At 36.7% G+C, this 23,308-nt stretch overlaps 3 protein-coding genes across 5 annotated transcripts; all 3 read left to right on the plus strand.

Moving 5' to 3' along the window:
* Positions 1-377: 377 nt before the first annotated feature.
* On the plus strand, positions 378-12,996 carry LOC147486246 (exocyst complex component EXO70A1-like). 3 transcript variants are annotated; one of them, XR_015202393.1, is made up of 13 exons: positions 715-995; positions 1,082-1,177; positions 1,455-1,660; positions 2,720-2,962; positions 4,107-4,245; positions 4,353-4,565; positions 5,308-5,513; positions 6,056-6,256; positions 6,349-6,448; positions 11,813-11,896; positions 12,113-12,222; positions 12,534-12,680; positions 12,768-12,996. XR_015202393.1 is itself a non-coding variant. In XM_086573046.1 (12 exons), the coding sequence occupies exons 1-12, from the start codon at positions 837-839 to the stop codon at positions 12,883-12,885; spliced, it is 1,938 nt and encodes a 645-aa protein (XP_086429172.1). In that variant the 5' UTR covers positions 378-836; the 3' UTR covers positions 12,886-12,996. The 3 variants fall into 3 exon arrangements, 1 of the variants encoding a protein (XP_086429172.1); XR_015202394.1 differs by lacking the exon at positions 11,813-11,896 and adding an exon at positions 8,907-9,019 and having other exon boundaries at positions 716-995; XM_086573046.1 differs by lacking the exon at positions 11,813-11,896 and having other exon boundaries at positions 378-995.
* A 1,630-nt stretch (positions 12,997-14,626) lies between these two features.
* Positions 14,627-15,346, plus strand: LOC147486247 (NDR1/HIN1-like protein 26). The gene has a single exon (XM_086573690.1). The coding sequence runs from the start codon at positions 14,627-14,629 to the stop codon at positions 15,344-15,346; it is 720 nt and encodes a 239-aa protein (XP_086429816.1).
* Positions 15,347-16,725: 1,379 nt separating this feature from the next.
* On the plus strand, positions 16,726-17,451 carry LOC147486248 (NDR1/HIN1-like protein 26). Its single transcript, XM_086573691.1, has one exon. It carries the CDS (start codon positions 16,726-16,728, stop codon positions 17,449-17,451), a length of 726 nt encoding a protein of 241 aa, XP_086429817.1.
* Positions 17,452-23,308: the final 5,857 nt, after the last annotated feature.

Genomic DNA, 23,308 nt, shown 5'->3' on the forward strand with positions numbered 1-23,308 from the left:
TTATTTATATTTATTTAAAATATAATAGTAAATATTAAATAAAATTATTATATACACAAAATATCGCAAAATATCTCCAAATATCACAAATATCGTTAAAATATCGCTGATATTTGTAGTCGTATATATCTATAACATATCGTGATATTTATATATCTTTATCTGAAATCCGGATAAATATCTCTAAATATCGTAATATATCGAGATATTTTGTACTATGATTGGGTTTATAGATAATGAGCAATTGGGCTAGCCTTGCGCTGATGAGTTGTTAGGCGCAACGAGTTGTTTTGCACTGGAGCGCGCGGATAGGCCTTGCGCGACGAGTTGTCGGGGTAGGCAAATATAATAAAAAGGCAACTCTTTCTGAATGTGAAGGCACGAAAGTGTGACAAACTAGAACAAACTAGTCCGTGAGCGGAGCGAACATTTTGGGAGAGGGGGGTAAAGTGGCCCAAAATGTTACTTGGTTGGTTTCTGTCTGTCCTCATCTTCTCCTATTCATCCCTCTCCCTCTCAATCTCTCCCTCTCAATCTCCTCTCAATCTCCGCTCCTCTCTCCCTCTCAATCTCCGCTCCTCTCTCTCCGCTCACGCCCCACTGCTATGCAGTTTACTAGTAAAATTCAAAAGAATTGTACTCTGAGATTGTAGATCCGTAGGCCTCGAACGGCGTCAATTGTTTCCAAGTGGCAAGTGTGGGTCTAGGACTACTAGAACAAAACTCTCTTCATTTAGTTTTTTCCCGTCGTTCTCCATCTCCTGTCGAAAAACTGCCACCTGTAAAAGTCTTAAACTATTTAACCCAGATAATTTCTGGAGAGAGAATTAAAAAAAATGGGTGTTCCTCTAGCAATGGAAGGCCTTAGTGAGCGAGTAACATTCATGAGAGAATCTCTACAGAAAAGTCAAACCATCACAGACAACATGGTCTCAATTCTTGGCTCCTTTGATCACCGTCTTTCTGCTCTTGAAACCGCAATGCGTCCCACTCAGGTCACTTTCTTTTATTATTTTATTATTTATTTTTGACCCAGTTTAATTATTTCGAGGCTGATTTACAAATTTTTTCAAATTTGTAGATACGGACACATTCGATTAGAAGAGCACATGAGAATATTGACAAGACATTGAAGGCTGCTGATGTTATATTAAGTCAGTTCGATCTGTCACGCCAGGTTCGTTTATTTTTTGATAACTTTTAAGGATGTGTCATCATAGGTTTAATTTTAACAAGTTTATAATGCATGACGAATGACACCGTAAAATTCTACAACATTATCTTCAGCTCCATTCAATGTGAGGATTGAAGTTGATGACACATGTCCTATGTCAAACACCACAGCTGGCCGCCATTGCATTTACTTTTGTTTATTTGAATAGGTTGCTAATTTGTTGTAGTAAATGTGTTGGGAATATGATGATGTTGATTACTAAAACCCTTGTAACTCATAGGCAGAGGCGAAAATCCTGAGGGGGCCACATGAAGACCTAGAAAGTTACTTAGAAGCAGTTGCCCAATTGAGAAGTAATATCCGTTTCTTCAGCAGCAACAAAAGCTTTAAGAGTAGCGATGGCGTGCTCAACCATGCAAATAATTTGCTCGCTAAGGCCATTTCAAAGTTGGAGGATGAGTTTAAGCAGCTTTTAACATCCTACAGGTTTGATCTTCCCCAAAGTTCTTTGAATCCTCAAGCATATGCCTTTACGTTTCCATAAGAAAAGATCACCATTACTCATTGCTGTACAGTCTATAAATTCTGCAAAGCTGTAACAAATTACGTATGACTGAAATTTCTGAGCTGAAGGTCCAATCTCTCAAATTGCACATGGTTTTTTTTTTCTTGGATCGGCAAAGCGAAAGATTTTCATTAGAAATGTAGTATGTCGAGAAAGCCCGCTATCTATTTTCCATTATTTGAATAAGAAAACAACTGACAAGAGACCTTCTCTCTGTTCTTATCTGTATTATGTGCAGTATTAGACCTTAAGCATCATCAGTTCTTGACTTCATGACTATAAGTTATGGTAATCATTCGGGCTGTCCGAGTTTCTTATTGATCTGGAAAGAATGAGTCTTGCTACCCTTCCAGATATCTAGTACTATTTTGTTTGTAAGACAAGGCGGAGTTCGACGGATCTGGTTCATTAGATAGTATGTTAGGGTTATTATGTCGCTTCTCTGTGGTCTTGGGTGCACAGAGGATTTTTGGACCCAATATTCATTCTAAGGTTGTCTTTTCCCTCTGCTCTATGGTCCAGCGCCCATATCTCAAAATTCAAACCCAATATTTAGAGTCTCCAATCTATTTTTTTCAAGCATCCTATGACTGTGTTTGGGCATAGTTGTATTTGGCCTTTTAAGTTTTGCGTTCCTTAATGTCTAGTTAAGGGGGTATTGAGAATTGATGAAATATGTTTTGCTTATATATATGAAAGAAAGAATGATAGGCAACATAACCACCTGAGGGAGTTGGTCTCTAAGTCTTTGGCATGCTGAAGATTGCATGAATCTCTGTGTTTGTTTTTAATATTTGTAGTGAACTCCAGTTTCTCTATATATTTAAATTAAGCCAGCACCATGATGATCTTAATGTGATACATGTTATCTCATATTATGTTTCCAGTTCATCTTCATATTTCCCCTTATTTGTATTATATTTTGGAATGATGCAACTGTTATGGTCCTTCTAATGTAAATATATCTGTCTAAATTTCAGCAAACCCGTGGAGCCTGATCGTCTTTTTGAATGCCTTCCTAATTCTCTTCGACCTTCAGGGTCACCTGGCCAGGGCAAGAATCCATCATCCACCAACCATCCGGAGCATCCAAACAAAAGCTTGGAAACTGCTGTATATACACCTCCGACTCTGATTCCACCAAGAATTCTGCCATTGTTGAATGATTTGGCGCAGCAAATGGTCCAGGCTGGTCACCAGCAACAATTATTCAAAATTTACAGGTGAAGCATTCCTCATATGCACCCAACCATGGTAAAGCAAAACAAAAACGGAACCACTTTGCTAGATCCTACGTAATGTGGACACTTCGTGATCTCAAAACATACGTGCAGGATACTTGACAGTATCGGAAAACAGACATATTATGCATACAATTCAAACGAGTGTTTATTTTAACACTAAAAGATTAAGAACACAATCTATTAACAAAGTCACAAGTCCATGATATGCGACTTGCATAGTAATTTATATGTAAGCAGGCACAGGAGACGCTTTGTAAGGTCTTGAGCCCAATAAATGGTTGTAATCCTCACAGGATAGTTGTAAAGAATAGTAACACTTTTTATTTTACTTAGACATGTTGCCCTGCCCTACTTCATATGGGTCGCCGTGTCGGACACTGACGTACATACCCGTTCAATGTTTCTTAGGCTAGATCATGGATGAGACCATGAACCCACAGCTAATCACAAGCAGGTTGGGAGTTGGGCATTGGCACTTTAGACACCCTTGGGAGATGTCCAATAAAGAAAAGAACTCTAATAGCGCCTGTGAGTGAAAGGTAAATAAATGGAATAGGCTGTGCCAAATAGCATCATTAGTGATATGGGCATAGAACACATGGACAAGTGACCAGAAAAATATGCACTGTTCAACATTTTGATCCTGTATGCCATTATCAGCATATGGCTACAGAACATCTGTGCCCTTCTATGATGTTATACAGATCACTGTTTGGCCTTAAGAGAGCTGTTACGAATTTCAGAAGAACAAACCTTGCATTTGTGAATAGGTTAATTTTTTATGTTTTATTTTTACATTTTTTTCTTGTAGAATGGATCATGAAATGTAATCAATCTTCTGGGAAAGATGATATACTACAATGAATTGACCCAGGTTATCCATTTTGAAAATGTGCAACCATTTAGAAACACAATCAATATCTATCGTCTTATGACATGCTTTTAATAGCAACATGTATGTCTAGATTTTTCTTTTAAATGTTTTTTGTAATTTTATAATTTAGAATAAAGAAGTGAGTAAGGAAAACCAAACATGTTTTTTCCATAATATGTAAAGTGATGTCTCTTTATCCCTTTCCCCTAAATGTTGAACATAGGTGGCAATGTGTTATATTGTTGGCAGGGATACTCGTGCTTCGGCTTTGGAACAAAGCCTCCGGAAACTGGGTGTTGAAAAACTTAGTAAAGATGATGTGCAGAAGATGCAGTGGGAAGTTTTGGAGGCTAAGATTGGGAATTGGATTCATTTCATGCGGATTGCTGTAAGAAATAGGATTTCTGTTTGATGTATATTTTGTTTTAGATTTCTGTAAGAAACAAGGTTTTGTCTTTATTTGGTTCTTCCAACATTTGATTGTGTTTGAAACAGGTTAAACTGCTGTTTGCAGGGGAGTGGAAAATTTGCGATCAAATATTTGAAGGCAGTGATTCTCTTAAGGATCAGTCTTTTGCAGAAGTTACTGTAAATAGTGTAGCCATGCTTCTCAGTTTTGGAGATGCTATTGCCAAAAGTAAAAGATCTCCAGAAAAGCTGTTTGTTCTTTTGGACATGTACGAGATAATGTGTGAACTCCAGTCCGAGGTAACATGAATGTTTCCAGTGCTAAATTTATCAATTATCAGTACTGACGACTTTCTATATCTGTTGATAATAAGAATGATTTTTTATTTTCTATATTTTTTATTTTTCATTTTATGTTTTTGAATGAATAGAAAATCATCTAAATTCTTCATTAGTTCATTTTCTAATTTGGTTTTGACAGAATATATTCCAAATTTTACAATTGTGTTTCTGAAGAATGCATAATATGTATCCCCTATTAGGAAAGTTCGAGATGGTACAAACTACAAAGGAAAGCACCTGTATCCCATGTTACATGAATGTATATGTAGTGAAACATAGACAACCATGACATTCATAACACCTCCTTCAAGGACATGAGTATCTGTTTGGTGAAGAGAAAATTGTAAGTCTTTAGGCCTTTAGTACACTTATGCTCAGAAGTATTAAAAGGTGCCTTGACACAAAGGGTGGTCATTCTGATATATAAAACAAGTAAAATTGTATTTTTGTTAATGGAGAAGAAGTTTAGAGAAAAAGAGGATAAGGCCTTAGTTTCGGCCTTGCATCGCTTCTATATATGTAAGAAATTAATAGCGTTTTTAATAATAGAAACTTCCTAAAAAGTCCAGGCCAGGGGCGCTGCCCCCGAACCTCATGCGGCCCAGTCTTTAAGTCCCCTTGGGAGATGTTCTCTTAGAACTCTAACAATTCACATATATTTCTATCTTTAATGACACTAAATTTTATTTTCTTGCGGCAGATTCAAACAATTTTTGCAGGTAAAGCTTGCACTGAAATGCGGGATTCAGCTTTGAGTTTGACAAAGAGGTTAGCACAGACAGCCCAAGAGACCTTTGGAGATTTTGAAGAAGCAGTTGAGAAAGATGCTACAAAAACTGCTGTTCTTGATGGGACTGTACATCCTTTGACAAGCTATGTAATTAATTATGTGAAGTTTCTATTTGAGTAAGTTTGTCTTGAGTACTCTACTTTGGCCACTCCTTTTGCTATAGTTATCTGCAGTCTTTATATTTGATGGGGCTGTGTCTTAATAGTTAATAGATTAAATGTTGCGTTGGTAAAATCTTGCATCTCATCATGTATCATTTTATGCAAATACATGGTTGTAGTTTCATGATTTAGGATGTCTCTTTTTATTGTAGTCATTACAAAATGCAATCTGCATTGAGGGTTTAGGTTCTACATTTTTAACTTTTTTTAGCATCCACTCATGTCTGCCTGGATATGGAAAACTTTGGCCACAGAAACACAGCATGAAATCTACTGTTTTTATTTTCTGTTGGTTTATTTTATGAAGAAAGAGACAGATCAGGGGAGCCTATACTCCTTTGTTTAGTTTATTACAAAATCATTCTCTCTTTTCCTTGATGTTATCACGTTATTGCATTCTCAAGTAGATTTACTTATTTATGTTGGTAGCTTGCTTGGTATGAGGTTTCATCCAAGATATAACTTACCTTACATTATCCTGCACTAAATGTGTGCAGCTATCAATCAACGCTGAAGCAGCTCTTCCAAGAGTTTGAAAAGGGAGGTGAAACGAAATCCCAGTTGGCATTGGTAACAATAAGGATAATGCAGGCTCTTCAGACTAATCTCGACGGAAAATCTAAGCAATATAGAGATCCAGCCTTGACCCAGTTGTTTCTTATGAACAATATTCACTATATGGTCAGATCTGTGAGAAGGTGTGAGACAGTCACTGATAATTGACTTGGGAGTTTTTCTGATATATACATGGTAGAGATAATGGTTCTTAACCCTTTTTTTTTTCTCTCAGGTCAGAGGCCAAGGATTTGTTAGGGGATGATTGGGTGCAAATACATCGGAGGATTGTGCAGCAGCATGCAAATCAGTATAAGAGGGTTTCTTGGGGAAAGGTAGTCTCTGAAATTATGTGTGTAGACATCATCATATCTCATATTGTAGTGCTCAAATCCTTTATGCATGATCTCTTCAGTTTTTTATATTAAATCCTGTTCTTGTAAATTAAGAACTGTCTGGAACATGTTTTTTATATGTATCATTAGTTATCATTAACTTCTTATTGCATCTCAACTGAGATAGAGAGTCTAATTTGGCAATAGATAGGTTCTATTGTGTGACATAATTTCAAGGATTCCTCTGGTCGGCATATTTTACTTGATTTAATTTATTGGGCAAATGTTTGATTTATAAAAACTAGTAAATGGGCACGTGCGTTGCACGTGTAACGAAGATAGTAAATTTTCTTGGTCAACAAATGGTGCTAGTAGACACAATAGGTACGGGTGTGTGCGCCTTGCTAGAAAACATCTATTACCTGTAAATAGAGTATCAGTGTTAGTTTAGTACTTTAGTTTGTCGTAAAAAAAGTTTTTAACACATATATCCTTCAATTGTTAGTAACATTTTTACCCCATGTGTTAGACATTGAACATGTCCTTATGTAGTTTGTGTTCCTTTGTGAATGCATTGATAAATTGAGCTACAAATGAATTAAGAATGCCACTTTTATTAAAAAAATCATCATACACATATAGCAAAACAACAATGGTTGTTATCCACACAGCAAGCAAGCTCCATTTATGACAAACATAACACATATTTGAATAACAACACGCATCTAAGGAAGTTTGGTGTTGCTGAAATTTAAAATGTGGAACTGACATTTTTTTTTGAAACGGGAAACCAAGGATGTAGATATAGCACTTGAATCTGACTAATCAGGACCTGCCGAAAATTTTCCTAGCCTCTCTGAAAGAGTAACGTTGTTGGTTCATTTCTTTGGTGTTTACACATTGAACCCCTGATGGATCGAGAAATTCACTTCAAACGCACCAAATCAAATGGTTCATTCTCCCCAGATTCTATGGGTCACATGTCCTGCATCACAAGTTTTTCCAAATGTATATACCAGTCCTAGTAGATGCTAACAACAGCACACATCATGTTACTTAACCATCCTTGTAAACATAGTCAAATATAGATTTAAACGTAGTAAATTATAGAAATAAGTGGAGAACACAACCTTCATCCAGCATAGGGAATCAAAATATTGTAAAACATGTAAATTTGAATATTATTGGTTTTACGTATCCAACAATAAAACACAAAAGATACATAACTTGGAGCTAGACCTATGTTATGACATTGAGGATCTGGAAAGTTACATAACATAGCATATAAATTAATGTTAACATATAGAATTAGTAAAGTCATCTACACTTTTGAAGTGTTATCTCTGAAAAATTGTAAATTGAAAGTTCATTATAGAACTACCTATCAACAACAAAATTGAAATGATCACAGTGCCAAATCAAAATCAACTAAATGAACAATGCAAATAATTGGTACAAAATGAATGATATAATTAAGATTGGTATGTGAAAGAAATCTTGAAAATCATCTGTTAAAGAAAATTAAGATAATTTGGATTTTATAAGAGCGAGGAGAAAACATGAAGTCATAGTTGATTAAGAAAATGGAAGTTCTTTCTAAAATAAGTAATATACTTGCTAGCAGGGCAGGGAATCAGGTTGGGTTGACCCGAACTGAATCCAATTCGGGTCGGATTCGGGTAAAAATATATATCCGTTTGTGTATTCAGATACACCCGGTCAGGTCGGGTTCGGGGATATAATAAAATATCATATTATTTTCAATTAAATACAAATTTTTAGTATTACCCGATTGAGTTTTTATTTGGATTCGGATTCGGTAGAAATATTTGAAGTAATACGGATTCGGATACCATGAAAAAATTCGCCCCATATTCGACCAGAACCCGACCCGTTAGTTCCTTGCCCTACTTGACAGAATTGATAAGAGCCCTCTTTCGAAAAGCTGTGCATATTAGGAGAAATGAGGACTATGATGGAAGCAATTGTAGAAAAATGAAGAACCAAAAGACCACTGTAAAAGAATAAAGTGAGACAGAAGCTTTAATGTGCTTTTGCAAATGTAATTTCCAAATCTTGAATAAAACTTTAATAAATGACTTTAAATCAAAGTATAAAGATATTTAATGAATACAGTCATAAAGATAGTTAAGCAAGACTTATATCCATTACCCATTTCAGTGCATTGTACTATATTCAATAAAGAAATTATGTCGGGCATGTGCTCAAAACAAATAGATGAAATGTAATAGAACCACAACCCTTGAATAAATCATAAAAAGTTTTAGATTTTAGATTTTAGATTTTTTTTTTTTGTGTGTGTGTGCAGTGAATAACTACGACATGACAAATGAATAAACACAAACAGATATGAAATTTAAAGAAAGTCGAAATTCATTATAAGCATACCTTTTAAAGTTGTATAAAATCCCATTTGACGGATATTTTGGGTGCGCAGCCGCAGTAAACTACAAACTGTAGAGGTGTTTATCGCTTGATACAGCAACAAAGCACAATAATTCCTTGCCTTCTAATCAACCTGTGAATGGCGATGGTCAAGAAAAAAATCAAGTGAGAAAAATTTAAACTTGATGAATATGCAGTTTTGTCATACCTATTGTTCTTTTTGGTAATTCTCTTGTGATCACAGAAGACTTTACTCAACTAACCTATTTATTTTTCAAGTTCTCAATCTCTTTAAAGTTCAGTATGAATTCAAAAATATAAAGAAAACCATTGAAAATCATGAAATGGGGTACAAAGTATTCATTACATCACATTAAAAAGTTGAGTTACAATGTATCTCTAATACTACAAAGCAATTACCATATAACAATTGCTAATACAGGTAATCTAGAAATATGGTATAGTAATATATGCTATGTTAGGGCTTTAGATTTTTGTTTAGTTTCCCTCAATACAGTCAATTAGAATATCTTCATAATGAACTTGAACCAATATGTGGACACAGTACGCAGGGCAATAAAAATGAAGAGTATACGAATCAGAAGATTGAAATTGGTGACTATATTATCTCAAAATGTTTGTTGTGGTGAGAATTGGAACCAATTATGATAAAAAGTACTGATCTGACATTCTATATGGTCCAAATATACATTAAAAAGGAACAACATTATCAGACTCTAGGGGCATTGGTGACATGCTATTAATTGGAACCTATTTGATGTACTGGAAAATCTGTGTATAGGCACTCTCTAAATTTATTTAGAGTTTAGGCATACGGCGAATGGTTTTATCCAAATTTACAAAAGGCGAGGCAAGTATCTTCTACATTGAGAACTCTCTAACTTTGACGTAAACTACAGTTCAACACATGTGAAGAAGATTAAAGATGAGATTTACAGACAACAGAGCGCGCTATGCTCCAAAATTTTATAGCAGTTTTTTATAAGTGCTATGTGCCATTAAATAAATGCTATCTATTTACAATTTTCTAGTATAAAACCGATTGTTAATCAAAATTGCCAAAGTCAGAGAAGTATAAAAGTAGCAAGTACCGAGCCATTTGTTTTTTCGTGAGAAGAGTTTCTTTTTCTACTCGATTCTGCAATGGAACTGACAGTTGAGATCCAACCTGATACATAAAATTTGACTATATCGATCACTGTAAAGGAAGAAAGCATATGGCTTGTATCAGATCTAAATGATTGTGCATTTATTGGGAATTATTGCCATTGGTATACAAACAACAGATAACAGAGCGAGCTATACCAACTATAAAACGATGAAAAAAAAGTAACAATAGTATGCAAAATCAAAAGTAACAACAGTTGAAAGGAAATGCTAACTCAAACAATAATCAGAAGCAATAAGCTTGTTCAAAGATGAAGATTGATCCATAAAGGAATGAAAATTTTTAAATGGCTATCGCTTATCAAATGAAACAATAATCGAACACTACTATAAAAACGTTAAATTAAGATGAATATGACTGGAAAAAATTAAAAATATATTATAACCTCTTCCATGGCGAATCAATGCGTCCAAAGTGGTGCAAGAGGTTTTTGAGATGGAGAAGAGATATTGCCGAGAAATAACAGATTAAGTAATTGGCAAGGCAGCAAAGAGTGGGTGAAGAGGAGAATCGCAGGAATGGAGCAAATCAGTTTTTGCTTTTCGTTTTTACCATTTAATTGGGAGAGTTCGAAGCGGTGTGTTGTTCCCCAAATTCGAATTTGTGTGCCGTTTTTTTCCCGATGGAATGGGTACGTTTGTTTCGGTTTTTCTCTGTTGTAATTTAAGTGATGAAAGGGTGAAATGTGTTTACCAATTTACCCTTTTAGCGAAGAGTAAAAAGAAAGTGGCTGTCCAACTTTCCGGTACTCTTTGGATTTAAAACATTGGTCTAAAACTGGGAATACGGGAACTTATTGGAAAACCCAGTATCCGCTTTATATATAAGATAAAAACTAAAAGTTGGGCCATGGTTTTATTTTATTTTTGCCGATCGATTTTGGGCCATCAAGCTTTTGGACATTTCACTTTGGGTTACCAGTGGTTTCTGTACAAGATATGCTTAGGCGTACTAATGGATGTGTGGGTGTCCTAATGGAAGCTTATGTGGCGCTGAAGTGGACATTTGAGGGGCACCTACCATCAAAATGTCCACGTGGCAGGTGCCGACTAGCAAAGTTGGTAAAACCTTTGGGTGATGATACCAGAGCCAGCATCAAAGAGTTACTTATCTCATTTAAAACATGCTTACCAATAAATAAATAAAAAAAAAAAAATGTCCACGTGACATCATATTGGGCCGTTAAGATTTATCCAATCCAAAGGTCAATATCTAAGCACATCTTCATCTTCATTTCCTTCTTCTTCCCAACCACCACCTCCTCCACCATTACTAACTATAATAACCAACTTGAAATGAAGAAAGATGAAGTGAAAACATTCATGAAATGAATTATCCATTACTTTAAGGCTCAAGTGGAAGAGATATAGTGCTTATTATTAGAGTTTTAGTGCTTATTGTTAGGGTTTTAATGCTTTAATTGATTAGTTTAACCTTCCCCCAACCATTAAAATTCAATCCATTTTGTCCGTATAAATATTTATTGACTTCTCATAAATAACAATGAACTAGATTCGTGATTAGTATACTTAGGGGTGGTGGGAAGAGGAGGAAGAAGATGAAGACTTCACAAAGTGTTTGCTATTGGATTTGCTCATCTTAATGGCCTAGATGATGCCATGTGTTTTTTAGTTTTACTCATGTCCCAAAGTGATAAAACGAGCAAAGTTCATGGTACTGAACAACAATTTTTTAAAATAAAAAACCGTGCTAAGGAGAGAATTTTTTCGCAATAACCTATCCTTGTGTAGTGTTGTGTTGTCTGTCAGAATGATTATGGTCTTCAGTCTATGGGACCCCATAACAATATGCAGAAGAGGAAGAGCTGGGATATTTAGTCAGCCATATAGTAGGTGAGACTTGTTATTAAGGCTTCAGGCCTATGATATTCGAAGCTGTTGCTTGTTTAGTTTCATGGCTATTTGTTGTATTAGTGTCTATGGACCTTCCTATCGGTTATTCAGGGCATATCCTGGTTTCCTTTCTGTCGTTTTTGAAATAACAATAGAAAATTAAGTTACTATGATGGTTTATTATGGTAGTTTTAACCTATGTATCTTCTGCTACAGATTCTGCAAACTCTTTCAGTTCAGGGCTTGACCTCTTCAGGGGGTGGTAGTGGAATGGGAGCTGACGGAGGGAATAGCAGTGGGGTTTCAAGAGCAATGGTGAAGGACAGGTCATAAATTCATTTTAGTTGATACATTTTCCTTTCCCTCCATAAGATAAAATGTATTGCCCAGCATGGGCATTATTTTTTAATTTAAAATCCACTTTTGCTATTGTCAGAACGATCATGAGGAATCGACTTTTACGAGGATGATCTCCCAGATGAGGAGATCAAATTCACTAAGATTCTTTAATGACTCATCTCCATACCGCCATCTAAAAAGTCGCGAGAAGGGTTTCATAAATAGGATGCCATGGCAACTTACCCAGTTTCCCTTGTTATATTTTCTGGAACTGAATTAGATTTGGTTTTTGTATCAGATTCAAGGCATTTAACATGCAGTTTGAGGAGCTTCATCAGAGGCAGTCTCAATGGACGGTGCCTGACAGTGAGCTGCGGGAATCGCTAAGACTGGCAGTTGCTGAAGTCCTATTACCTGCATATAGATCTTTTGTTAAACGCTTTGGGTGTGTTATCTCAAAAATGAAATTTTACCTGTTCATCACGTCTTTTTTGTTTGCGACTTTAAAGATTGTTAAATCATGATTTTGCAGACCACTAGTCGAAAGTGGGAAGAACCCTTCGAAATATATTCGCCACACGCCAGAGGATCTTGACCACATGCTTGGTGAATTTTTTGAGGGGAAAACCTGGAATGAACCAAAGCGGTAGAACTGCTGTGCAATACTAAAAAGGTTGGTGGTGTGTTCATTAGTTCATATGCTAGATTTGTAATTTAATTTTTACAATATTAAATAAAAATGCGGGTCTTCTTTTCTTGCCTGCGCTGCTTGCTTTGGTCTCATTTTTCATTCTCAAGTTTGATTTAATGCGATATACATGCATGAGGTGAATGTCTTTGTTCACCCAATTGGTGCGCTCGCACTCCATCATAACTAAGTGTCACTCAACCACACAATAGTTGAGTGGGCCAAATAAAGATGCTGAGGAGCATGGCGAATCAACACATTGCTATGGTTTTGTTTTTTTGAAAAAGTTACGGGGTTGAGGCAGACTCCTACCAGTTGATTAAACTTCAAAGAGTTACATACCTCCCTAAGAGTATGATCATTAGAGGGAGAATCTTCACTACAATAATACTAGGCTCTAAGCCTAACAATCATGAGAAGCTCATGAACATAACCCACTCGGGTATACACACAGAGTTTACAACATAAAAACATTTAATACACACATTGCTATGGTGTTTTAACTGTTAAATCACAATTAAGATCTTTCTAGAACGGAGCTTGATATTTTGATAACGTAATGCTGACAATGTTGTTTGCTGAAAAGAAAAGGAAAATAAAAGGAGGAGATGATTGTATTGATCGAATTATTAAGTATTACTTGCTGGTGATGCAATAGAAATTGTGGTTTCACTTTCATTCCAACTTCCCTCTGCACTTGAAAACCTGAGAGCTCATTCTGAATCCAGTGGTTTAATGCTTGCTTAAGATTGTAAGGAATTAAGATTCCTGGAAAATCAAGGGTGTATACTAATGATAGCCCACAAAACTGAAGTTAATGCGTAGTTTGTATTATAAATAGTTTCATGGGTAGACCGTTAGGAGAACCAGAGAGGACATAAATGGCTGGAGTGGGGTAGGTACTTTCTCTTCTGCCCCCTTCTTCTTTCATCTTCCTTTCTCCTTGTCTTGCTTACTTTCCTTGAATCAAACACAGCCTTGGGTTTGTTAGTTAGACTGGATTGCAGTTAGCACATAAGTAATATCATGATTACAGATAACAATTTATGGAAAAAAATGGACATTCGAATGCAGGCTTAGCTTGACCTTCTTTCCGTACTTCTGTATCCTGATTTGTGCTCAAATAGTATATCATGGAATTCTGTTCCAAATTATTACATTAACCTATAAACGATTTACATATAATAAATGATATCATCTTCTAGGCACTGACCTGAGACTAAATCGACTTCCACCTGACCACCATTTTGTAACTCCCTCCAAAGGTTTTCGATCTCTTGTAATTTAGAAAAAGGAGAGAGAGGGAAAAAGAAGAAATTAGTAGCTTAATGACAGTGATTTATAATATCTAACGATATGATAATGGATATTGTGTGTCTAACTGTTGTATGTGACAAACGCTACCTACATGATTTCTATTGTTTATTACTAGTTTACTACCATTAGTTTTCCGAATGAGTATCCTATAACCAAATTTCCTAGGATTGACTTTATAATAACCCAAAATGCAGACCATTAGTATGCCTTTGAATCTTCATGCCAAAAATAGGATATTCGATTGATTTTCTCTCTCGTTTACATCTATCTTGGCAATGTCTTCTCCGCAATACCTCGATATATACTCATTATTAGTTCTCACGTAGTAGGGGTCTTCTAGTTTTTTCCTTTCACAACTTTTTCTCTCTCTAAAATTGATATCCTCGATGAGTTCATCGAGGGAAGATGACCGGAACAAGCCTGTAATAGGTTATCCAACAGCATACCCTCCAGGGCATCCCAACTATGATCATAATACACATACCGGCCACCCTTACCCAGTGCCATCAACCAACCGCAATCCTTATCCCGCCCATTCCTACAACCGTAATAGCACCACCTTTTGCGGCCGTCTTCTCATTGCTTTGATTGCCACTATGGTCATCTTTAGCGTTGTATCTTTCATCAGTTGGCTCATTTTTCGAACCATTCTTCCAGAATTTCGAGTTGACATTGTAGTTATACCTCCTTCAAACACTTCTGCTTCAGTCATATCTCCAAAGTGGGAATTCGGTTTCGTAGTAGAAAATCCCAATAAGAAGATCAACATCAGCTACGATGCATTGGAAGTGTCCTTGTTCCACGGAGAAGAGTTCCTTTGTGAAACATATTTTTTGCCTTCCGATCAATTGAAAAATAGCCACAGTTTTCTTTGGGCAGAGTTCAGAAATGTAGAAGAGAGAGTAGTTAAGCTTATTAGTGAGGATCGGAAGCGTGGGATGGTTAATTTGAATGTAAAGTTGACAGGTTGGATTAGATTCAAGGCTGGATGGGGAACAAGGCGCCATTTGTTGAAAGTCTTGTGTATGGATGTGGGGATTCAATTTGATTCTCGTACTGGATTGGGAACTTGGGCTGGTGGACTTGAAGGGTGTGAAGTGTCGTAGTAATTGAAAGTGTGATAGCGTGATCGACACATATATGTATTGTTGTTTCTCATCAGTCATCACCAGATATGGATATATTAGCAGTTTAACCCTATCCAATGTTGCTACAATCTTCGGGAGTGACGGTTTGAAATAGACTGGGAATGTAGAAAGGTAGACCTGATGAGATTATAAAAAGAACCTCAGGTCTCAATGCGAGAATTGGTGGATCTATGCTGGTTCTCGATATGTGCCCAAACTCATACAGTACGCAAGCATGCAGCTTGAGAACTATTACAGACTTACAGTCAATAGGAACTCTTTGGAATCTTCAAAATATCAGCAGATACAGGAAAATCTAGCGGTTTCCGATTTGTATATTGAAAGTGTGTGTTCATCTAGAAAAGAGCAGTAGCTTAGAAAATTTTCGATTGTAGCTTAAGTGTTTATAAATTTTTATCTTGATTGCTTTCCTCACATTTTAAAAGTTGTAAAAGGTAAATTAATGAAAAAAGTTAAACAGAAATAAGTGAACGATGATTGTTTGTGTGGTGACCATTGCCGGAGAGTTTTGAAATTAAAATTGTACTTTTACTGTAAATCGTCTACTGGTTGAACTACTATTAAGAAATGTCTTGTGTTCATGAGGAGTTTGTTGTGAATAACAAATATGGCAATTTGTTCAAATAAATTCCTAAAAGCCACTAAATTTTACCAACGCCAAAACAAACAGGCCCTGCAATGGTACTGAAAGGGCTCCCCAATTTTCTATCTTCCCAACTCCTTCCCTCTTCTATCTCCACCTTACAACTAAGGCCACCACCGCACACCATCACTGACCGCCATGGTGCTGCCACCTCTGCCATGACCATATATTACCTAACAATGTAGTTTCTCTGTAGGATTCCCTGTGAAGCTAGAATATAAAAAACATGTGGACTTTGCAGAAGAGCTTCTTTCTGAAGCGTTTTGCCTTTCTATCTAGGCAAGTCTTCCAATGATGTGAAGAGAATTTAAAGGAAAAAGCCTTTTAAAACTTAAGCAGTCCAGATGGGGGTTTACAATATTATCCAAACTTTTAATAATGTCCACTGTTTGTTTGATTGTTGTGTGTCGTGATTGTTGTTCTTTATTACTATCAATTAAGTATCCTATACCATTTTCCTAGGGGTGACTGATTGTAAGCCAAACTATGAATAAGCATTCGTGACTTCATGCCAAAAATTGTGATATTCTATATTTTCCTCTCCTCGTTTCTATCTATATAGGCAATGTCTTATCCGCAATACCTCGGAAGATATACTCATTACTTCATTAGTGCTCACAGAATAGTTGCTCTTATGGTCATATAGTTTTTTCCTTCTTCACAACTTTTTCTCTCTCTAAAATTGATATCTTCGATGAGTTCATTGAGGGAAGATGATCGGAACAAGCCCGTAATAGGTTATCCAACAGCATACCCTCCAGGGCATCCTAACTATGAGCCTAATACATATACCGGCTACCCTTACCCTGCGCCGTCTCCCAACCATAATCCTTATCCTGCCCCTTCCTACAGCCGCAGTAGCAACACCTTTCTCCGCCGTCTTCTCATTTTTCTGATTGCTGTGATGATCATCTTTAGCGCTATATCTTTCATCAGCTGGCTCGTTTTCAGACCCCATCTTCCCGAATTCCGAGTTGACATGGTAAACATTTCTTTAAATGCTTCGGCATCAGTCATATCTCCAAACTGGGAATTTGGCTTCTTAGTAGAAAATCCTAATAAGAAGGCAGACATCTGCTATGATGTCATGCAAGTGTCCTTGTTCTATAAAGGAGAGTTTCTTTGTGAAACAGATGTTTCACCTTTCGAACAAGGGAAGAATACCGAGAGTCTTCTTTGGGCAGGGTTCAAAGATGTAGAAAAGAAAATAGTTGACCTTATTAGTGAGGATAGCAAGCATGGGATGGTGAGTATGAATGTGGAGGTGATGGGTTGGATCAGATTCGAGGCTGGAGCTTTGAGAATAAGGCCTCATTTGATGAGAGTTTTGTGTGTGGATGTTGGGATTCAGTTCAATTCTAGTACTAACTTGGGAACTTGGGCTGGTGGAAATGAAATGTGTCAAGTTGGTAGTAATTAAAATTTATAAGTGTGATCGATGTATATGCTGTGGTTTCTCACCGGCAGATATCTATATATTAGCAATTCAGCTATATCTGTACGAGGTTTGATTTTGTCAAAGCATGTGGAATGCCATCGTTGTACAGACTCTAGGTTTACTTAATTATATACTTGAGTCATGTTCTAAAGGGTTACACCCCTCTCTATGTATACAAAAAAACAAGAAGTATATTAGCAGTTCAGCTCTTTCTAAAGTTTTTTTGCTACAACCTTCTGGAAGATAGTTTCAAATAGACTGGGAACGAAGAAAGGGTGAAATAATCTCAGGCCTCAATGTGTGAATTGGCGGATCACTGCTGGTTCTTGAGAAGTACATACACTTACAGGAACTATTGAGAGCTATAAGTACTTGGTCGTCTACGGAGTCTACCTGGTTCAATAGGATCTCTTTGAGATATTCGGAATATCAGCTGATCAGGGACATCTATTGGTTCCCGATTTGTGTCTTGAAAGGTGTGCGGTAAATCTTAATAAGTTGGATGGGTTTTCCTGCAACTTAGTAGTTGTAGAAGGTGACATTAATGAAAAATTATTACAAAAACTGACTTAAAAGATTATTTTTGTTGTGTTGGAATTGACGGAGAGTTTAAGAATTGTACGTTTACAAAATCATCTACTTGTTGAACTACTATTTAGAATTGCCAAGTGTTGTATAATTTTTCTTGCTTGTGATAGTAGTAAATGTGTATAAGAATTGTTAGTGTAAATTAAATGCTGTACTAGACAAGTGCTACAAATGTAGGATAGGAACACATCCTGTATTTAGAAAATAGACGCAGTGTATGAAGATCGGTTTAATTTACCACAAAACCAGTTCCTTTTGATGTTTTCTCAACTTCAACAAGAAAAAAATAAAGGCGCTAAATGTTGTGTATATTGCGAGTTCATGGTGTTGAAAACTTGAAAGTTACTGAATATTGCAAGTTAAATTTGACAGTGTTAGAAATTTCCTAGCGAGCTGATTTTCAAGTGTGACAACCTCTATAATGGCGACATCATCAACGGTTTTATAAAAAAAGTCACGACTTAGTTTCATGCCGATTGAATGACGTAAGTACTCCTTGGAATGCTTCTGTGTCCAACTTAGTTCGGAGTGAGAAACACTCAGTTTTATAATGATCAATCCCACTTCATAGGTAGCCGCCAGTCTCATAAGTTTCTTGGACTCATTGCACCTTCTTGTCCTCATTTTTCTACCTTTGGTCCTCTGCAATGTCTTCTCCGCAACACTTCCAACTATAAACTCGAGGCTTCCTATTTTCTACTTTGCAGCTTCTTTCACTCATTCTTTCTCTCCTTCCGATGTTATCAGTGAATTCATCAAGGAATGACAAGACGACCTGAACAAAACTGTAACAGGTTATCCAACATCCTATCCACCTTCACATCCAAACTATATAACACTTCCCACAGGCCGCACCACTTCCCAACCCGAATCTATTAGAATATGTCCTATATTTAAAATCCCACGTTTCTATAAGTGTGGATATCCATATCTAGTAGTTTCTATTATTATGTTTTGGGTTACTTCACACCCAAAATAGGTTAGTATAAATATGTAACTCTCAGAAAACCAAAATCACCCTAACCCTAATTAACTCTCTTTTTCAATCAATCAATATCTATTCTTCTCCATTGTTCTTTTTCTTGGTTTTTCTTAATATATCAATGTCGCAACTCTCCTAGCATCATCACTAACATGCAATTTAATATGGTATCAGAGCGTCAGGTTCAAATCAAATCAAATCAAAGTTTAGTGGTATGTTAGGAGAGGAATATCTCAAAATCAATATCTATCAAAAAATCAATTTCTTTTCAATTTTTAATATTCAATTCAAGTCAAGTTTCAATCTTTCTTACAAGAAGAAGTTTTTCTATCTTGATTCAAGTTTCAATCTTTCTCTGGATGGATTTACTGTTCACTAGTACTGTTCATCATCATGTTCAAGGCACTTTTCAAGGTTGTGCAATCTCTCGTTTCATTATTCTCCATGGTTCGAAGTCAGTATTCAAGTTCCGCAATCTCTTTGACTCCGTAATCTCTCGTTTCAAATCGGTTATATATGTAGGGCCACGACTCAAGATTACCTTCGTCAAAGGCACTTTTCTTCTTCTCTCTCAGATCACACACTCGCTATAGCGCCCCAGCTACAAGATTGCCTTCGTCAAAGCGGCGCCCCCTCCTCTCTATATCTGCGACTAGTTTGTTCAAATTGTTGCATGGGGTGCACGCGCTTGATTTAGTCTTGCTCAAGGCGCGCCCGCGCCCTTGCCTAAACATATCAGGTCCAGTTTTTCGTATTTTTCAGAAGTTTCTTCTTGTCTCAACTAATATGATTTGGTAGAATTCCTGATTATTGGCTGGTTGATAAGTTCTTTCCTTTATAAGGGTTTGACTCCCTTTCATGTTATGGTTCTGAGTTCTATGGTGTTTCACCGGATTTATGTTTTAGCCTTCTTATTGAAGAGCTTCTCATATGCTGCTGTCGTTGATGGTTCAACTTTTCAGGTTTTGATTCATTTTATAATTTAAGCGGTGATGCGTGTACTCGGTATTAATCTCTCGGGTTCGCGATCACATCATCAACGCCTATTCAGTTTTCATCGATCTCTCAGGCTGCAGTCACATCATTATTGCACTATTCAGATTCATCTCTCAAGTTGCAATCATCACACAGGTGTTCTGTTTCCAGTTTGTGCTTATGGTACAACTTCAGTTTTCAGGTTAAGCCATTGTTTACATCGACAGTTTCACTTTCCAGACTGTCTCGTCTCAACAGTTGTTTGAGTTCTTTAACTAAAGGTAGTTCTATGCGAAAAGGGGAGCTGTATTCTTATCTTTTATTTCTGTCATTCAAGCTGTAATTTGCAAGTTTGCGGCATTATAGCTTGAGGGGGAGTATTAGAATATGTCATATATGTAAAGTTCTACGTTTTTATAAGTGTAGACATCCATATCTAGTAGTTTCTATTATCATGTTTTGGGTTACTTCACACCTAAGATAGGTTAGTATAAATATGTAACTCTCAGAGAACCAAAATCACCCTAACCCTAATCAACTCTCTCTTTCAATCAATCAATCTCTATTCTTCTCCATTGTTCTTCTTCTTGGTTTTTCTCAATATATCAATTTCGCAGCTCTCCAAGCATCACCACTAACATGCAATTTGACAAAATCCTTCTCACGCACCAACTTACGACCATCACTCCAGAACCTTTTTCCGTCATATGATCACAACTTTGATTGCTGTTCTACTCATATTCACCACCATTTCTTCTATTAGCTGGCCTGTTTTCCAACCTCACCTTCCCGAGTTCCAAATCCACTCGGTATCTAACCCTCCCTTAAATAACAGCTCCCTGACTGGTTTTTCCCCAGACTGGGAAATTGTATACTTGGTAAGAAACCTGAACAAGATGAACGCATACTATGACATTATTTAAACTGCATTTTTGTACGGAGAAACACTTATTTGTCTTGCAGAGATTAGGCCTTTCAAACAAGAGAAGAAAAGTGAGATGCTTTTGATAGCCAGATTTAAAGATGTAGAAGAGAGAGTTGTTAAGCGTGGGATGATTAATTTGGATGCGCAACTGGCTGGTTGGGTGAGTTTTAATAATAGAGTTTTCAGAACAAGGTTCCATTTGGTAACATTAGTTTGTAATAATGTAATTGGGTTATTTAGGGATTGGTCCTACTTATTTAGGGGTATTTAGGGATAGGTCCTAAAATTATTGATTATTAGGCTTTAGTCCTACTTTTATCGATTGACCTTGAGTCAACTCAGTTGACCGTAGTCAACCCATTTTATAATAATATAATTTTTGTTTTTTATGAAAATGGCCAAACTACCCTTTCTTTCTTCTTCTCAATTGACCCATTAATTAATCAATAATAAACCTTCAAACATCAAATTCAAAGAGTGAAATAAAAATGAAAATATCAATCCAATCCAATCCAAATCGTCGCGACAACAACAAAGACATAGAAGACTACTTTATGTATAATGATGAGTCGAAATCAAATTTTAGCAATCCAATCCAAAAGAGAACAAAAACAACAACCCAACTTCAACACCCAAAACCATCATCCCCTGCACCGGTTGTTGTCCTCGCCTCGGCTTGAAAGCAATCATTGATCGGCGATTCGGGCCATATCATTTACAAATTTGTTTGTCACGCTCGAAGGGCCCTTTCTTTCTTCCATTCGCGGACTTGTCCTTGACCTCTTGGAGAATCAAATTCTTTTCTCATTGACTTCTTGAGTCAAAATCTCCATAAGATCTCTAGAAGTAACGACAAGGGGAGACCATTTGGGACTGAAATAAGAGAGCTAACGTTCACATTGGGGCTGATATTTTCTCTCGGTCTATTTCCAAAATGATTGAGAAGGATACCGAAGCGGATGCCACGGGTCCGACCATAGTTTGCGCGGTTTCCATCCCCAATTAAGTGGATAATGTCTTTGCCGCAATATCTCCGGATTTTTTATCCTTTTCCAAAGCTTCGGTTTGTCGGTTTCACTTCTCAAGTCCATATCGAATTGTCTTTCGGATAGCGACTCTTGATCCATCTTGTCCAAGGAGAAGAATGTCCCGAAGCAATGAACCGAATTGCTTTAACCTGCCCATGCCGCCCCATTCTCGATTCACGGATATTAAGACCTCCCTGAGACCGGGCAACATATGTCTTTTTTCAACTTATGCTATGCATCTTGTTGGACAGCGATGTACCACTCCATAGAAACTTGCTGAACATGCTGTCAATGGCATCACAAATATACATCGGAATGCATAAGGCACCACTCCAAAACATTTGACAACTGGAGAGAACAAGCCGCCCAGCAAAAGAAAAATAAGCATTTTGATGCCTTGAATTCCATTTCCATTATTGTGCTTGCACTAGATTCTCGTTTTGGATACACTCTACTCCAATCAACGTCTTTCTCGAACGCGAGAGTGCAAAGCTTTGATAATCACTTTTCAAAATCTTTTGGCTGCTTTGTTTGCTGGTGGGTTCAAGAATCATTGATTAATTAATAGGTCAATTGAGAAGAAAAAGAAAAGTTTGAGAAGAAAGAAAAGGGTAGTTTGGCCATTTTTATAAAAAACAAAAATTATATTATTATAAAATGGGTTGACCACGGTCGATTGAGTTGACTCAAGGTCAATCGATAAAAGTAGGACTAAAGCCTAATAATCGATAATTTTAGGATCTATTCCTAAATACCCCTAAATAAGTAGGACCAATCCCTAAATAACCCAATGTAATTAAGGGTTCATTTCCCTTTTACCTCTGGATCGGGGAGTTGGGCGGGTGGATTGGAAAAGTGTCGCGTTGGTGGTACTTGAAGGTGTGGTGATTGGTGAATAAGCGATACGTATATATATTAGTAGCGCGCAGTTGTGGATATTTTGCTTCTGCTTTCATATTAGTAGTTGTTTGTAGTTCCTCAGAGCTAGGACTCAGATCGATTTACTTATCTTGCAGTCTTCAATGGGAAAGATATAGCAATACATTAGAAATGTGATGTCACCCCCCGCCATCTGCAAGCTTGGCTATTTGATGAAAACGTTTCTTGTTTTCACTTATATCTCCCGTAAAATTTTCTTTTTTGGTGAAAAATATAATTAGATATTTCTCTGTTTTCTCCACCAGAATTGAACCTCCCATTAGTTTTACTTGGCGATTTTAAGGCCCAACTTTGTTGAGGAAGTCGTGCAAAGTGCAACCCCCTCAACTTGCAAATTAACTTATAGTTCGTTGTGTGCTCCTGCTGTAAAATTCTTTTGCAACTTGCCGGTCATAATTCATA

The sequence above is a fragment of the Coptis chinensis genome, chromosome 7 (genome assembly GCF_015680905.1).
Source record: "Coptis chinensis isolate HL-2020 chromosome 7, ASM1568090v1, whole genome shotgun sequence".
NCBI classification, from domain to species: domain Eukaryota; kingdom Viridiplantae; phylum Streptophyta; class Magnoliopsida; order Ranunculales; family Ranunculaceae; genus Coptis; species Coptis chinensis.

Excerpts from the sequence above, each read along its gene's own strand:
- LOC147486246 (XM_086573046.1), top strand. The coding sequence starts at position 837 with ATGGGTGTTCCTCTAGCAATGGAAGGCCTTAGTGAGCGAGTAACATTC. Across the intron at positions 1,178-1,454 it reads AGTTCGATCTGTCACGCCAG|GCAGAGGCGAAAATCCTGAG; the intron begins GTTCGTTTATTT and ends TGTAACTCATAG. Across the intron at positions 12,223-12,533 it reads AGAGCAATGGTGAAGGACAG|ATTCAAGGCATTTAACATGC; the intron begins GTCATAAATTCA and ends TTTTTGTATCAG.
- LOC147486248 (XM_086573691.1), top strand. The coding sequence starts at position 16,726 with ATGAGTTCATTGAGGGAAGATGATCGGAACAAGCCCGTAATAGGTTAT.
- LOC147486247 (XM_086573690.1), top strand. The coding sequence starts at position 14,627 with ATGAGTTCATCGAGGGAAGATGACCGGAACAAGCCTGTAATAGGTTAT.